The sequence below is a fragment of the Pipra filicauda genome, unplaced genomic scaffold (genome assembly GCF_003945595.2).
Source record: "Pipra filicauda isolate LSUMZ 115617 unplaced genomic scaffold, ASM394559v2 scaffold37_size4185640_pilon, whole genome shotgun sequence".
Classification (NCBI taxonomy): domain Eukaryota; kingdom Metazoa; phylum Chordata; class Aves; order Passeriformes; family Pipridae; genus Pipra; species Pipra filicauda.
Window position 1 is genome coordinate 1948749 of NW_024104509.1, and position 18541 is coordinate 1967289.

At 37.4% G+C, this 18541-nt stretch overlaps 1 protein-coding gene across 1 annotated transcript in view; it reads right to left on the bottom strand.

Annotated features, from left to right (window-relative positions):
- Positions 1 to 5158: 5158 nt before the first annotated feature.
- TMC1 (transmembrane channel like 1) overlaps positions 5159 to 18541 on the bottom strand; it is a 59342-nt gene continuing 45959 nt past the window's right edge. Inside the window, exons 15-20 of the mRNA XM_027729016.2 lie at positions 15624 to 15691; positions 13397 to 13636; positions 9443 to 9568; positions 7631 to 7709; positions 7407 to 7536; positions 5159 to 5427 (exon numbers count right to left, since the gene is read on the bottom strand). Coding sequence (XP_027584817.2) covers positions 5159 to 5427; positions 7407 to 7536; positions 7631 to 7709; positions 9443 to 9568; positions 13397 to 13636; positions 15624 to 15691 — 912 coding nt within the window. The remainder of the gene's footprint in view (positions 5428 to 7406; positions 7537 to 7630; positions 7710 to 9442; positions 9569 to 13396; positions 13637 to 15623; positions 15692 to 18541) is intronic.

The window sequence follows — 18541 nt, forward strand, 5'->3', positions numbered from 1 at the left end:
GTACCCCCAACAGAACGACACAGGGACCCCCACCAGCACAAAGCCCAGGGTCAAGAAGGACTGATGGGATGCCACTGGATCTATGGGTGGTAACTAACTTCTGCTTAATCTGTCTCTGTCACTGCCTCTGTCTCTCTCTCCTCTTTCTTTTCTATTATTTTCTATCTCTCTACCTCACATTTTACTGTTAAATAAAATCTGTACTATTGACTTCAGCATATGATGTCCTTTGCACCTTAATTCAGGCAGAGGCATCTGTTGTGCACTGGATTAAGCTATAAAATGCCCAGAGTAGTTACATTTTTATTTAAGATTTTTTAAAAGTCTTTTTTTTCATTAGCATCCAGAGAAACAGTCACACACTCTTCTCTAAGAGAAATTCTTTTTAATTTAGTGAGAAAAATAAGATATTTTGGCAAAAGGTAAAATACAGGAGTAAAATACACCCAAGAAAAGCATTTCAGTAAAACATTCAGCACAAAGACCCATTCCACAGGAAACACCCACTAAAACCAATCCATATACCAGCTTTAGTAAAACACAGTTCATTGGTTTTAAGTTACCTACAATAGAAGGAAAGGAGTAACAGAAGAAAACAGCTTAAAAGGGGTAAAGAAAGAGAGAAAAAGGAGAGAATAGTTACCGACAAGATTCGATGATTCACATGGTGTTGGCTGGAGAGGGAGAAGAGAGAGACAAGAAAGACCATATGGAGTCTCGTGTATTTATGGAGCTCAGTTTTCCCTCCCAGGCAGGATATCTCGGCAGTGCTTTCCAGGCCAGAGGGAGCTGTGCTGTAGCAGTCACAGGCTGCAGGGGTGTGCTGTGGGCGGGCTGCCAGGCAGGTTTGCCTTGACTGACAGTCTGGCGGCAGGGCCTGCAGCTCTGCCTGTGCTCTGTGTGGGCAGCAGGCCTTGCCCTCCAGCTCTGCCCTGTGCCCCAAGCACAGGCCTTGTGTGCAGGTTTTGCCATGTTCCGGCAGGTCCAGGCCCAGCCCTTTCCCACATGCACACACACACTCACGGTGAGGTGGTTCCGACCCATATCAATAATTCAGTGAGATTCGGATCCAGGATCTCACAGCATCTCTCACTAATTGGATTATAACAACAAGCAATAACATGGCTTACAAGGTGTTGGGAAAAATGTCCTCAATGTTTTAAATATGATTCCTTTAAATGAATGCAACTTGCAGACTTTCTAAAAATAGCCTTTATCCAAGATATCTGGACACATGGCTCTAGTTGCGGAGTGATTATTAGGTAATTTAAAAAAAAGTTAGATGAATAAAAAAAAGATTTTGAAATATCACATTTACCTTCAGCTAGTGAAAAATTAACTCCGTGTTAATGACAATGAAATTTTGCTACATGTTTTCACACTATAAGGATCAAATTTTTACTTATATAAGTTATATATTAGATTGATATCATCTTATGAGTAGATATTGGTGTTTTGCTGGAGCATTGATCTTCACACTTTAAGAACTTCTGAAATTATTTTAGAAGATTTTGTTTCCTACAGTTATTACATATCACTTTTTTCTTCTTCTTTTATCACTGTTAATTTTTCCAGTTCTTAAAAAAGTTTTTATCTAGTTAGAAAAATTAAGAAATTCCTTATCAGAGATGCAAACTAATGGTCTTAATGCTCGATTAGCCCATTCTCTCTCTTTTGGTTAGCTCATTGCATAGCAGTACTTTTTAGTTTGTGGATTAATCACTTGACATAACTACGTGTACAGTTTGGTAGTCAGAAAGTTCAATATTTTAAAATGATAGTTTTCATGGGTAGAATTGATATTGATTGAAAACTATTGCTCTAAGATTTATGCAATTTAAATATCTCAAATGTTATTGTTTTGTTTCCTGCTCCAGTACTTTGAGACAATTGGTAATAAATACTATTTACTGCTAATTAAATAATGGATTTTTTTTCTTATCTCTTTGCAAGAAAGAGAGGGGAAAATGTTCTAGTTCTATTTTTTTTAGGAAGTTCTTCACAATGGATTAAAAATTTGCAATATTAAAAGCTCTCTACAACTGTGGAGAGCTGGCAAGGACACAGACAAAGAAGTCAAATGGTAAGTGATGAACATTATTTACTGAAAACCTCATTAGTTATGTATGATATAATTTATACATGATAACAGCAGATTTAGGCAGAAAATCAACCACAAGTTTTGAAAATTCTCTTTTCTTTTGCAATTTTAAAATTAAGTCAACAATATTTTTCAAAATGTACATACCTGGGGCATTTGAGGCACAGACAATACACAAAACAAAACCAAATACAAATACACAAAACTTTTCAACAAAAAGTAAATGACAAAAAAATCCTCCAACAGAGTGTGCAATACTGGTTTTTATTATTATTTTGCTAACACTTCAACTGATGTGTTTCATAATTTTCTATGACTATACACTGCAACTGAGATTCTATCTCAAAGGAAAGCAAAATATTCTGATGTCATATACGAGCTCCTTTCTTTAAGTCTTCATGCTAAGTAATCAGACCCTTGAAGTGCGGGTCAGTATATTCAGGTGTTCCCCGGACACACAGGAAGATGATACTTATTCCTACCTTGAATTATTATTAATGGCAAATATCTTTCAGCTCTTTAAACTAACATGAAATCTTCTAATAATGTAAATGCAACTAAATACTCCAAGGAGAATGTTTACACCCAAATACGATACTGGTAGTGCTTTTGGGTCCTAATCTTAGCAACATTTCTGTTTGCTGTTTCTATTCTATTTGAAGTCACAGCTTCATGAAACAGAGTGATGAAAGACCTTTTTACCAAATAATAATATCTCATTTTCAGTAATAGCAGTCTGATGAGCAATATGTAGTCTTGTTATTGCTATTCATATTAGCTATTACATGCTCATCACTGCATATACGGGTGTATTATAAGAACACATTGCTGGAAATATATCTATCTATCTATCATCATGGCCAGTCTTCGCGAATGAAGATTTGGGAAGAAGTTCTACCCACATTTGCTACAAGCATGCTGGTGGCTAAAGAGGCCAATGCAAGATAGACAAATCCGGTTGCAAAAGGCACAGCAGAAAGACTCCTTGGATGGTATCGACAAGACATGATTCTTTCTGTGTTGTCTTTTCTACTTGAGAGTGATCCTGCGTGCGTTCTCAAAAGAAGCAGCAGCGTTATAGATGGTGTGTCTCCAGACCTCCTGATTGGAGGCCAGAGTGATGAAGGTCAATATGGCCAAGGCTGAGAGTCTTGGGGGAGGGAGTCCTTGCATCTCCTCTTCGGGCCTCTTCTCTTGCAGCACCCAGTGGCAAGTTCATCAGGATATCCAAGCCATAAAACATTTTTAAAATTAGTTTCTTCATTTGTTCTATAAACAATCTTGCATTTCCTAAGGAATATCCAACATTTTCTTATTATGAGATGCTAAGAAACAATGAGCTAAAACCTCTGTACAAGTCTCTGCTTCAGGATAGATCAATCCCAGCTTGTAGGAAAAGGTTTATCTTAAAAGCATGGAAGCACTAGAATGCTGGGTCCCATGTTTAACTTCAATAAGACTACTGACAGTCTTTTCTTTCTTTTCTCTAGAGACATGAGCATTCCAAAAATTAATCCTATTAGAAGATTTCAAATTAATACACAGTTCAAATTACTGTACTTTTTCCGCATGTCTGAAGTCCATAGACAAGAAATTTTATCTAAGAAAAATGAAACAACTTACACTGCACTTATCTACACTTTCTCTAATTTAAAATATAAGACCCACAACACCCCAGTTGCAGATATGTCTAGCAGACACTTACAGAAGTAGTGCAAGAGTCAAGTATAAAGCTAACTTTCCTTTGGTTTATCCTTCCAGGCTCTCACAATTGATTTAAAGACTGCTTGAGCTGGAAGTTGTTTCTGGATCGCTGTGGTTTATGGGGATGCCTGTATGCTGGGGAGTTTTTGTAAGCCTTTTTTTAATAAGTGCCATGATTTAATTAGACGGAGGTTGCTTTAGGATGTCACAGACTTTTTTTCTACTATACAAAATGGACCCCTATTATACAGAAGGCCCTCAGTGGAATTACATTTATTTTTAAGAAGACAGTCAGTTGACTAATTTTGTTGTTATTACACTTGTGAGTTATTACACTTGTGAATTATCAAGACCCGAGTTCTGAAAAAGGAAATAAAATCAGAACAAAAAAATCAACCTGTCTCATTGGAATAAGTGACATCAGCTCGCACATCTATCCTCTTTTTCCATAAGACCTGTTAGATTATGGACCTGTTTCACCTTGGACCCTGTGCAGGCCAATACAAGTATCCAGTGATAAATTTACAGAGAAGATTATACAGCAGACATTCTTATGCAATATTAAATGTCTCTATGCCATAATACAATTCTGGTGACCATTTGGGGGAAATTAATGCGTAACTGTCTTACCTCTATTCCCTGTATATGTTTTTCTGCACAGGAGATATTTCTTTACCACTCTGATTTTTAAAATTTATTTCTAGTCTTTAAGAATGCAAATAAACCATTATTAGCTAAAAAGTGGTATTTTAATAGGAGGTAAATTTTCTTCATAGTAACAGGCAAAATAACTCTTTTCTTTTTCCTTTTTAATACTTCCACAAAGACTTTATATGGAATCATGCAGATTTCCCTGTGTTTAGTCCTAGTTTTCCCATGTACAATCTGAAATCTTTGGCCAAGAATATATGACCAGCAGAAGACAAGATATATGCAAGGTTTAAACATAACTGACTCTCACAAACTTTATATACAGCTGTGTTTTCAGTGAACCGTTCTTCTAAGAAAAAGGAAAAGATTAGAGATACAGTTTCAAGCTTTTAAGAAAACAGTCAACTTAATACAAATTGCTTTCCATTCTTCTAAAAAATATCCCCCATTTTATATCCATAATTCGAGTAACCTGTTGACACAGATAACACATTTTCACAGTGTCTTCAAATGCAAGACATATGCAATGTTTTCTTCTGAAGCTCCCATTGCGCAAAAACTGAAGCACGTGGGTTACTTCCATGCACATGAAGATTTACAACAAACATAGTCGGTTCTGCACTTGCAGGAGCGTGTTCGGATTTAGGACCACTCTTCTGTCCTTCATCCTCCATCATCATATCACCGTGTGCTCAAGGCTCCTTATCTGCAGTTGTGAGGCCCCCTGGGCATTCCTGGCTGTGGTCCTGGGAAGCACGGATTTCCAGGTGGATAGCCTGGCATTCCATACCTTCTTGGCCCCGGGGGCCTTGTCACAGCTATGGATGGGGGAGGAAGGTTTCCTGCTTGGCTCTGTGGGGGATAATGGCTGCTTGGGGCAAGGCTAGGATGCTGGAGCACCTGAGAGGAGCTGGCTTCTTGTGGTTGTCCTGTCTTCTTTGATTCGTTGCCATCCTGTCCTTTCTTGTTGTCTGAAATGTGTTTGGAGGACAGAATTAACAAAAGAGCATGCAAGCCAGAAGTTCCCTGACAGGGAAATCCTTCAGCTGCCTGACCACTCCAGAGTGCAGCAGAAAGTGTGGGCCTCCCCAGCCAAAACCTGGGGTAATGCATGTTCATGATCTTTGTGCTGTATTTTCCATCCAGTTATTTCTTCAATGCTGTGAGAGACTGAAATGGTTAATGGCTTAAACATTGTTAAAATCACTGAAGTACTTTTGTCCACTGTAGCAAACCATGAAAAGAACCAACTGCTTTGTCTGTGACTGACAAAGCTTGCCTACCCAATATGCCTCCTACCTGGAGGACTATGGGGAGCTTGAGGCAAGATAAAGGTGATACTGTCATCCAATTATCTCAGGTCTAAGGAGAAGTAAACAAGGCTGGGAGGAGAAGAATTTATCCACAAGGAAAGCCAAACTCCGCAGCTGTGTTGAAAATCAGCTCTGGCTGGGTTTGGCGGAGGGAGACTATAGCCCACAGACTCATTTGCTGAGGCCAGGTCTGCACACTCTTCCCTTCCTGTGAGAGACTGGACTGTCAGTGGTTAATGACTCAAATAATTCAAATGTTTAATGACTCACCCATTTGTGAAGGCACCAGGTTGTTTTGCTGAGGCCAGGTGTGCACATGCCAGGGGGAGGCTACAAGCCAGACAAGAAGCAGACCCTGCACATTGCTGGTGCTTTTTATCGGTAATTTGCCCTCCATTACACAATTTGAAAACTTCCCCCTCTGCCCATTGAAGGCCTGATGGGACATAACTGGCTCAACCGCACTACTTGAGAGGCTGTTGTCCTTTCTTAGAAGGTGTCATAAACCGTCAAAGACCCCCAAAGTGCCCCCCAGACCCAATCGTGAGGCCTTACATCAAAGGACTGCATGTGATATGGAAGTCTTGCAACAGATCCAGTCTGTTGCAAGAGATAGTGTAAAACTTCCACCTCCTTCCCCAGGGGAGGTGCTTGGGCATTCTCACCTAGGCTGAATGTATATTAATCCACTGAACTCTGTGTGGGACCCTCAACACCAAGAAGTCCAGAGGAAGAGGACCAATGGGACACCATCAGTACCCACATCGTGGTGATATTTTCCACCTGATCTGTCTCTCTCTGTCACTCTCCTGTTTCCCCCTTTCCTATTTATTTGTATCTCTCTTTAGCGCACATTTACTGTTAAATAAAATCCATACTATTTCAGCATAGGTCTTGTTTTCACCTTAATTCAGGCAGAGGCATCTCTCTAATAACTTTAATAATCAAATCATACAGGCCCCCATGGGGGAAAGTAGAGACTTTTCCCAAGACGCACTTAGATATCATCTGTCAACAGTGATGAAGGCACTAATTAGACATGGCTCTTCCAAAGACAGTCATCTCTAATCTGAGTTTCTCTCCTAGGCTTGAGCCAGTTGAACTGCTATGTGGCACGCATGCATGATAAGGAAAAGGAAACAGCCAGCAAAATCCCTCAGGACAGACTGAAACCTGCCTGCCCAATCTAGGTTTTCTGTTAAGGAGTGCTACCATATTGTGTTCTGACTATACTTTCTCTAGGTGAACCTGGTACAGAGGACCAAACTGTCCTGAGTATTTCTGGGTCAACAAAATATGACAGAAGGGGCACAAGATTTAGACTTTGACTGATTTATGGTAGATAAGAGGCATCACTGACATTCAGACAAGTCTTTAAGTGGTTTATTTTTTCAGTGAGACTGGATCCTTCAATTCATTATAGTTCAGCTTTCTACTTTCGTGCTGCCTGGTGTGGAATAATGTTACAGTATTTCTTAAACAAGCCAAAGAAACAAAAGTGAACTGGAGATTAGGCTAACACTTGCAATTCAGTATTGTGAATATGTTTCAGGTTAGGAAGCAGTCAAGGCAGTAAGGAAGACTAGGATCACACATACATGAATTCCTCATATTGAGACGTTCAAACCAGTCCTTACCTTGGTTTGGAGTGGATTCATCTTGCTTACCTCCTTTAGGCTTTGGCGGTTCTGTCTCAAATGGATTTTCTTCTTGTTCATTTGATTTTTGTGCCTTTTGTTTATTTCTTCTTTTATTTTCTTCTGCTTGCTAATATGGGGAGAGAGAAGGCATCTTTCAGCAACCCAAAAAGCTTCTCTGACATTTAGTAAAACCAAAAAATCAATAATTCTTTATTCCTTACACTTTGTAACTTCTTTTTAAGTTCCAAGTTAGCTTCCTTGTAGGATTTGGATGTTGCGTTGAGATAATAAATACTCAGGCTAAATGTAAAGAATAATAATTTCTTGTTAGGTGATGATTTACATATAAGGACTCAGAACATTCCTATAGCAACAACTACAGTTGTGATAATATGTAGTCTATATCTTTTCCTTATGTACTGTGCCTAATCAGTACTAGTATTTTGACAATGAACAATGAACAACGTGTTTCCTTACAGTATGAAGAAGGCACTGTTTTTTGAGGGGGTAAAAAACAAAAGAAATTATTCTCTCTCTCTTAATACTCTACTTTCAATCTTACAGCAGCTAAGGATGTTCCATAAAGCAGTGCTTCACTGCAAAGTATCTTCTAAAGAATAACTTATAAAAGTTAATTAATTTGTATGATACACCTTAAAAATTACTGAATCATATTTGTAAAAGCTATTGAACTAATACAGTAGGCAATCTGAAATACCGTGGAAAAAAACCCAACCAAAAGCATAGTTTTTCATTTTTGTTTTTAATTATAACCTCCTTCTTCTAGTAAACAAAAACATAACTGCATAACATAATGCAATTTTCATTTGTTAGTGTATGAAATTACTGTTGTGATAACTATGGAATCAGTAGTTTTCACCATCCTGATTTAATTAGAAAAAATCTGATATGCAGTCTTTTATTGATGTAATCAGTAAATAATGAATTATATATAAAAATAATTATATATTAAATATAATATTATATAAATAATATAAATAATATAAATATATGGGACATATAGATATATAACATACATGTTTTTATATAACAGATAGTATTTTTATATTATAGCTATATTTTCTATTTATATAGTTAAATAATCACACTACTACTAATAATGATGCATATGCTGTTTCCTCTGCTTTGCCTGACTTTGCTTCGTATTTTCCCTATGTTATTTTTTTTCCCCTCTATTTATTTTTGGTGTCTTTGCCCTTTATAGCTAAGGGTTAAAATAGAATATGATATTAAGTGAACATTGGCAAAATTTCATCTCATAATTTCGTCTTCCTCATGCAAAATCCTTCTGCAAATTCTGTTGTATTTTGTAATCATCTTTATATTTATTCGCAGTTCTACAATGCAAAGTTAAATCCAAGCTCACATCTATGCAGAATTAACTTTTAGTTCAGCAGTATGCTACATAACCCAATACATATATATATTTGCACACAGCAGGTTAAAATGCTTTTATAAAGCAGAACAAATATTCTGGGGTCATTTTCTTTACCAGGTATTGACTGATTTACAAAAATCTCTACCAGTCCTGTTTTATAAAGCCTCCAAAACCCTGCTTCACACTTGTCCCAATAGCATAGAGTAGTCTTTAAAAATTAAAGGCATCAAAGATCAGACTCACTGAAAGTTACTGAAAATAACTCTGCTCCATGGTGTTCATGTCTATTGAACTTGCTGAGGATATACGATGTGCTAGTCTGCGTATGGCACTAGCAGATCAATGTTACAACACTTCAGAGCCCCTACAGGCTTTTTGCATTTTAATAGCTTTGTCATTATTGTGGCAGCAACATTTCTTTTGAAAAGAATAACAAAACCAAAAAGAAAGCCATTGAACAAAAGAGAGATATCAACCTTTCTGCAAATGGACATTAAGTATGATCAAATAAAACACGAATTCTTCAAGTCCTGACCACTGGACAATCAGTACTGTATTTAATTAGATATTCAGGCAGTGAAGATTCAGAGTGAAAGAAACTTAACAGGCCTTATAGTTAATATTCTATACATACACCATCAGCAGTATAAAGGGTAGGATGAGTCCAGGGTTAGAGGCATAGCCAAATACCTTCCCGAACCAGGAAGGGAAATCATGCTCCAGAGTTTCTGATATGACTTCAAACATTCTAGTCTTCCCACTATTAAACAGAAAAGATGACAATATGTCACATACTAATATTATGGCAACTATGAATATATATGCTAATCACATCACATCAAACCTGGGAAAAGGACAATAAACTGTATGTTTATTTAAAACTTTGCACTCCAGAAGGAATAGTATCTTAAGTAATATTTATGTATTCTAGAGGGGAAAATAAACACCAGAATTCTTATTTTATGCTAATAGTTTTCGCCTGCAGTTGCCACCAAGATTACTCCTCAATGAATCAGTGTACTGAGTTGCAAACTCCTCACCACCAACCAATGAGTGAAGTGAAATTTGTGCTCTATGAAGACATGGAGGAAAATTCAAATCCAGTTTTTATGGTCGATAAGCAAAAAATAGTCTGCTTGTAACTAGTTTTTGATCAGCAGTGTTCAACCCAATTCACCTCTCTCTTTGCTGTGCACCAATGCTACAGAAGTCAGTGGCTGTGCTTCAGGAGATATTTGTTATTGTTGAAGCAATCTAATTACCTTCGTATGTAATTGTTCCATGGATGGCTTATCTACAAAGTATTTTCTTCCTAGACTATTCTTCTTCAGAAATATTTAAGTAGATGTTCCAGAAGTTCCTCACATTTTATTTTGCCTTTGTCTGTGCCTCAGAACATAGAGTTTGATATTTTCAACTAAGCAAGACTGGCAAAATGCCTCTCTGTGTATCAAGACTAATTGGTAATTTTACTTGGTTAAAGGAGTTGTCTCCAAATTGCCACCTGATAGTTGTCATTGCAGCCTCCTGTCGCTGCTTTTCAGTTCTTGTAATGCATTTCTGACAAATGGGTCTTTGTTTTTAACTCATTCTCAACACTTACACTCTTCCAGGTAGTATAAAAATGTTGCAGGTAGAATTCCTCAGGTCAGTTCTTTGTCTCTACACTCTCTAGTCACTCGTGGTAGATGAGAAATTCCATCCTGTGCTCTTCTTATCTTTCCCCAGCATACACAAAGCTTTTTCTGTCGCAACTTTGCTAGTTCTGCCCTACTACTGGCAGGCCTCTGTTGAGTTATATATGTTGCTTTTAATGAATGGACTAAAATTTGAAAAAAAAAGAAAAAAAAAGCCCCAAGGAGTCACAATTTTCAAAATAGATGAGCCACTGAGCTACCAACAGGAAAATCTTTTTCTTTTTAAATACGGAGCCATGTATTACCAGTATTTATCCACTGGCTGCTCAACTTTGGCATTACCTATACCCAGCTTGAATGAAACTGCATTAGTTTTACGTGCTCCTCATAACAGTTACATTGAAGGTTTCATATTTTTGATGAAGAACAACTTATCTCTGCATATGACCAAGAAAAAGTGGCAGGCATCTTTCTCATTTTGAAAAATAATATTACCATTTCATTAATATCCAATTGAACAACTGTTTCTACTCAGATCTGACCTCAGATGTCTCCCTTTGTATTTTTTTGCTATGACTCTCATAAAATATCTTAACTTGTATCTTTTGCTTTGTTAAAATTTCTTCTGTCCAAGGCTTTCGATACTGTGAGCAGAAAAGGTCTGTGGCAGATTTTGGAACATTTAGGATGTCCGCCCAATTTCCTTAAAATGATCATCTCACTCCACGAGAATCAGCACGGCCAAGTCAGATATGGCAATGCACTTTCTGAGCCCTTTCTAATAACAAGGCTGCATTCTTGCACCAACCCTATTCACAGTCTTTTTCAGCAGGATGCTCCAAAGGGCCATGGCAGACCTTGATGATCAGGACGGTATCTACATTCGATACCGTACCGATGGAAGTCTTTTCAACCTAAGGTGACTGAAGGTCCACACCAAGACCTTAAACCATCTTGTCCGGGAGCTGTTTTACGCTGACGACGACGCCCTCATCGCCCACACAGAAGCAGCTCTGCAGCAGATGCTGCTGAGCTTTTGGGGCTGGAAGTGAGCTTGAAGAAGACAGAAGTTTTCTATCAACCTGTACCTCAGGAAGTCTTCCATCATCCCCATATCACCATTGGCCAATCAGAGCTCAAATCAGTCCAGCAGTTTAATTACCTAGGTAGCATCATCTCCTCGGATGGTAAGATTGATGGGGAGATAGCAAAGGCATATAGAGCTTTCAGAAAACTCCATAAAAGAGTCTGGCGAAATAAACACTTGAAGAAAAGCACAAAGATCAGTGTTTACAGAGCCATAGTGCTGTCTACTCTTTTATATGGGTCCGAGTCATGGGTCATTTACCACCACTACCTGCGACTCCTAGAAGGCTTCCATCAATGCTGCCTCCGTACAGTCCTAAACATCCACTGGTCAGATTATGTGACCAATACATCTGTTCTAGAACAAGCAGCAGTCACAAGTATTGAGGCCATGTTGCTGAGAACACAGCTTCACTGGACAGGGCATGTCTCCAGGATGAAGGACCACCGCCTCTCTAAGATCGTGCTTTATGGTGAACTTGCCACTGGCTGCCGCATGAGAGGAGCTCTGAAGAGGAGATACAAGGACTCCCTGAAACAACATCTCAGCCTTGACCATATTGACCTTCATCACTGGTCTGCTCTGGCCTCCAGTTGAGAGTTCTGGAGACACACCATCTATAACGCTGCTGCTTCCTTTGAGAACACACGCAGGATCACTCTCGAGTATAAAAGACAACACGGAAAGAATCGTGTCTTGCTGATACCATCCAAGGAGTCTTTCTGCTGTGCCTTTTGCAACTGGATTTGTCTATCTTGCATTGGCCTCTTTAGTCACCACATTTGCACTTGTAGCAAATGTGGGTCGAGCCCTTCCCAAATCTTCATTCACGAAGCCTAGCCATGAGAATTTCTTCTGTAAATTCAAATGATTTTCTGTTCCATCACAATTTTTGTCATGTCATGCAATTCTCCCTTTTAGGTACCTGTGGCTGTTACAGGTGTCTAGAAACAATCTCTCCAATTTTGTCTTTAGCCAAAGTTAATATGGCAAGGCTTTAGAAAGTGCACTGGGGATCATGCAGATGTCATTTTACTTACAACAGTAATGTGTTATCTAAACCTTTCATTGCAAACAGAATGTCTCTTACTGTTCTCCTACTGTTGCTTTGTTAATATTTTGTTTAAAAACAAAGACTAAAGACTTTTAGAATTTTTAATTTCATGTCTTGAGTGTTGTTGTGTAATCATTTTAGTTGTATCTCATGCTACCTGGCAGGTAAAGATGATGAAAATGGTCTCATGTAGTGTGCATAGAAGGAGAAACTGTGGCAAAATCTAAACTAGCTTGAATGCAAAGCATATGTTTGCATAGGCAGGCCAAGCCAAAGTGTTTAGAAGGAACTAGAGTATATGGAGGTCTTGAAGACTTCAGAAACAAATTCAGCTTGACACTGGTAGTACAGACACATGAAATTCTGAATTGGAGAGAGTCATGACAGTCAAAGACTGAACCACAATACCTTTAGCACACCATCATACATTCTGATATGCCCCTCCCACATGACACAGACATTTCCTAAAAGCCATCACTTTTAAGCCAACAGACTGATATTCACAACAGGTCACTGCTCTACTCCTGAAGAATAGTTTGTCTTTAGTGTAGCAATAATGATAATATTTACATTAAAATTAACTAAAAGATTTTCTGTTCTGTACCTCAGATAAAACTTCCTAAGGAATTGCTCAGTTTTCCAGGATTCCAGCTTTAGAATTATGCACAATTAAACTTAATTAAACACTCAGCCTATCAGGTGCTAATGTTTATTATAGAAGCAGTTTTTCTGTGCTGCATCATTCACTGTGATGTGATGAAGTAGTTCACTACATCAATTACAAAAAATGGTATATAAAATGCAAAGAACCTGAAAGGACCACAGTCAAAAGATGGTGGGATGGAGACAATGGTGTACACAGCAGGCAGTGTGGAGAGAAAGAGGATGAAAAGCAGCATGGCCATGTAGAAGTTATTGGATCTGGAAGCCTTGAAGACCCTCTCTTGGGGGACATTGCAGCACATCACTGCCCAGCACTGCAGGTACATTGATGTGTGGAGGCGAAACACATTGATTGCTGGGAGACATGGAGCATAAAAAGATCCCATCCTAGAAAAGAAGCAAATAAAAAAATAACCACTTAGGTTATAGGACTTCTGTCTTCCTAGATATACCAACCATTCACTATGTCAATGTGCTTTGTAGCCATATGCACTGTGCACTCAGAAATTCATAAAACCGTCTTTCTTACTGGTCTTTTTTCTTTTTTTAAGAAGAACTGGAAAGAATTCTCTATATGAACCTTTTGTTTAAAAGTCCTCTTTCTCTGCAAATTAAATGATCACTTGATGAAATGTTATTCACTCTTAATTTGTCTGGTAGCATCTTGCTTGTTTTGTGTAAAAACTAAGTATTACCAACCCCAACACCTAGGAGTAAACAAAATAATTTAGTTTATACTTTATTATTTTTTTAATATACTAACGCTATTTTAGGAAGGATATTTTTACTTAGTTGACATTTATTTTAACTTCTGTTTTCATGGTCATTTAGTGGTTTAGGCCAACAATCTGTTTATAGATTCTGCTAAACACTGTTTTTCCCCTATTATACGTGGTTGCATGGTTGTCACACTGACACAGTTGGCACCACCTTACTTTTATCACACCTTGTTTCTTGTGTCATGCTGACTGAAGAGCAGTTATATTCATTTGCTTGGCCCTTCCTTCTATTCTGTTTCAGATGAGAAGAAGCATGTGAAAGAGAATTTACAAAGCTCAAATAAATGAGAAGCTAATTTATCTTACACATGTATTAATGATAAACATGTTTCGGGCAATGTGTGCTTATTATAATTCAGTCAATTTTTTTTAACTCATCTGATGTGCCTGATTCAGTTTAAATCATCAGATATTGTTTTGAAAAACACCATAGCTCTATTGCCTTAGCTCTGCAAATATGAATTAGCATGAAAATGTGGTCCCAGCTCTGCAATAAGCAGTAAAATGAAGGATTCTGTATCTAAATAGCATCACAAACGCACAAGTCCCAGTTTCTGTGTCAGACAGTATATATTGGAGCATGGCAGCTTAGTGCACACAGAGTCTGTACATGTAATGAAGTATAAAAATGATAGACGTGTATAGAAGTTTTGTTAGGGAATAATCAGGAATCAAGTCCCTCACCCAGTCCCCAGCATCTGTCTGGTAGAGAATGATTTTCAGCCTATCTTCCAAAGTGTTTATTACAGCAGTCAAAAGTATTAGTGACATCAGTTGGCAAGTATCAAATGGCAAATAGAGTTTATGCTGGAGCCTCATCATTTTGATGATCAGCAGCCTGAGAAATGTTTCCTACCAGAAACTGGAATGGCAGTCCTAAGGCAGATAACAAGATGCCAGTTGCAAAGCTGAGCTGCTTTTGTGAGATACAGGACACAATGTGAATGCCTCAGATGCCAGCAACAGCTACTTACAGCATGCCATCACTGCAAGGCCAGGGGTGGCAAGGCCCTGGTCATCCACAGTGATAAATCCTCAAATCCTCCATGTGAACGAACCCACAGCGCCACTGTCAGGCTCCCAGTGCAACCCCACAGCGGGGTTTGGTTGCAGGGACTGCAAGATATTTGCAGCCCCTTGTCAGTATTTCTGTGGCATTCTAAGATTCTGTAACAGTAGCATTGCTTGCACATTCACATGCCTGCACAGTTAAGCGTAAATACATTTGTTTTAAGGTCTTTTTTCACAGGAAACATGGGAAAAGAGTGGTAAGGTATGTTGAAAGGCTGAAATTCAAAGCTATACAGTACAGCAAGCAGTCAGACAACAAAACTATAAGATTAATCTACGCAGCTTTTTACTGGTTGGTCTTACCAATTCATTGCAAACCCCTGATGTATCTGGTCCCAAAATCTTAGCCCAGAACTAGTTTTGAAGTGTTCTCACTGATTGCAGTGTACCAGAGTTTGGTATATATTTCATTATGCTTCCATCAAACTAAAGAAATGGGACACGATCAGGATTTCAGTAGAATCGTTCACAGATACAGTTAAATCCTGCCATCCTGCAGATGCAACATGCTTTGTCACACCTACCAGATCATGCCTTGGTTAAAGATCAGTCCCAGTACATTTCCACTTATATCAAACTCAGAATATGATGGCTGAAAGAAATGATACAGATGTTTTTGTTAGGTTTGCAGAAGGGTATTTAAGATGATTTACAGTAGATTAAAACTCTCACTTCCTACAGCAGCAGTACACTGGTATCATTTTACAAGACCTCTTGCTGCATCTTATCAGCGAATCACAAAATAAATAGTATAACTCAGGGGCAGGAGGCAGTCTTTTATATAGTTTGCAGTATTTTATTGAAAATCTTTTTGATATTTTTTCAGAGGAACGTGCCAAGGGAGAATTAAAAATTATTCTGGTTACTGGGTAAATTTTAAAGCAAAAATTCAAAAATTTTTCATTGGAGTGGCTAGTGGGGTCACGTAATGTGTCTTCTAATACAATACCGGACATGATATTCAATGTGATTAATGTGATTTAGTGTGATTGAATACCTGATTGAACTACAGCATTATTTTTCATATTTCAGCAGTTATACTGTTGAGGAATTTCTTTTAAGCGTTGATAGATGTTGCCAATCATCGTTTTCCTTGCTTAATATGAATATCTTATCTATAAATCGAGTGTGTTTGATTTTAATTTTTATTTTAAGATTCAGCCATGGAGTGTCATTATTGATTTGTCTGTTGAAGAAAGCCCTGTATCATATACTTTTATTTCCAGTGTAGACACATGCCACAAAAACTATTTAGTCTTATGTTTCTGAACTCTTCATTTGACCCCTTCATTCTGTTTCTCCAAATCTTTCATCATTTTTACATCTGTTCTTTTGCCCTAATTATTAATTTCTTATTCATGAACGTTTCCATTTGCAAACATTTAATACACTGAATTTAAGTAACAATTGAAATGCATCCATACACATTAGTATGTGTGCGTATGCACCAGAAGAAAACTTTCCGGTAAGAAATTGTGGCTGTAAACTTTTTGTTTGCACTTAAATATCTGTTTCAAACATATTATTTATATGGTTTGCATCCTCACAAGATCTTGCTCACTCACCTTTCTCATAAAAGAGTATTGCTACATCACAGCTGGTGACTTGCATGAATCACCATACTGGAGGACAAAAAGACCACAAATAATGTGTGATTTCTAAGTATCAATTATGCTGATGACTGATAGAAGGAGTAAAGGGCATGAGATGCAAAAATAACTATTCCGTTATGGCTGAACAACAAAGTTATTCTATTGAAGTCATCAATTAAAGCCAAAATTTTGACTTATACTATGTTATATTGTTGGAATATTTGAGATCCCTACATGTTTTCTGTGTAGTTTTGTGTATGTATACATATGTTCATATGTTTACAGTGATCTGCTATACTTACATTGCATGTATTTATGAATCTGCTTCCATACAAGTAACAATTTAATAGATTACTAATATTCAACTTGAAAGGCTGTAGACTAACAAGATCTGTATAAGATATAATATCAAAAGCAACATGGAGAGAATTAATAGGATCACACAGAATCAAATTATGTATGACTGCTCTTCATAACATATGGGTTAGCATTAACAAATAAATAATTGGAAATCTAATTTTTAAACACATAAAAGGAAGCAGTTTTTCCACACAACGTGTAAGTTAATTTCTGGAATTCTTCACCAAAGGATATCTTGATTGTCAAAAATATTTAGGATATAGAAAAAGTCTAAAAATTAATGGATCCATGGCCACTAGACACAGAGACATAAGTATAGCTAGTTCCTAAGGAGCCTTTTAAGATCAGATATTTACAGAAATTCAGTGATTTCCAGTTTCAACTTCTACTTCCATCTGTTGTTTCAAGCAGTTTACTGGACCTGCAGATTGTAATGGACCAGACCATCATAGACAGTCCTATATACTGCCAATTAAAAATGTCAATTATGAGTTGGTTCCAGGACCCCCTATGAGCAGATGTCTTGTTGGCAATTTTTCTGCCCATGGTGTATTCAAACTCCTCCATTTGATTTTGATATTGCAAGGGTTATAATTTGTTTGTGCACAACCTGGTTGTCTGGTAGTCTCTCTCCAGCCTTATACCAGTACTATTTGAGGCACAATGTAAAACCTTTAAATAATGCTGAAATTCTGTAGGAGCCAGTGAGTAACAATGTGATTGTTGTATCAGATACCTGAGATTTTTAGTAGAAAATACCCAAACTTTCTCTTCCTCTGGAAAATTAACATTTCCAGTTTTTAATAAAGCAAGAAATTTCTACATTTAGGAAGGCAAAATTTCGAGGGAAGAAGGACATAATTATGGTAGAACAGCTATGATGACTGGTTATGCAGAGGTACCTATGATAGTCTTAAATTACTTTGCTCTTTTCGGTACTAAAGTCCTCAGGAACTTCACAAGCTTTTACAATACCATGACTACTATTTAAGGATGAAAAGCAGCATCAAATCTTACAGTATACATTTAGCAGGCAAATTTAGCCTAGATCAGGTCAGAGTAAAAGTGTGAAAGTCTCAACTCCCAAGTGAAAAGTTCTATACTTCTTATGTTACTAGGTTTACTAAGCTACCAACCTTACTAACTTTATCTAAGCTAAATTAATTCTAATAAAAAAAAATATATAATAAGATTTCTAGAACAGGATCTTTCCTATATTTCACAACAAGCACTGTGTGCCAGAAAACCCTATCCCAACTCCCATAGAAATTAATGCAATTGTATTCTGTTGAAGAGAGAATAAGTCTTCAAACTATAAACATGTGAAAAATACGTACTCAGTGTTCTTATACAATCAAATACATTTTAAAACTCCTTAAGTTACAAAAATCTAAATAATAAGACAAATATTAGAGCATATACAAATGCCAAGAAAAACTAACACAGGGATTTTGAAGATAATGTGTCTAGCCAAAAATTAACTGTAGGAT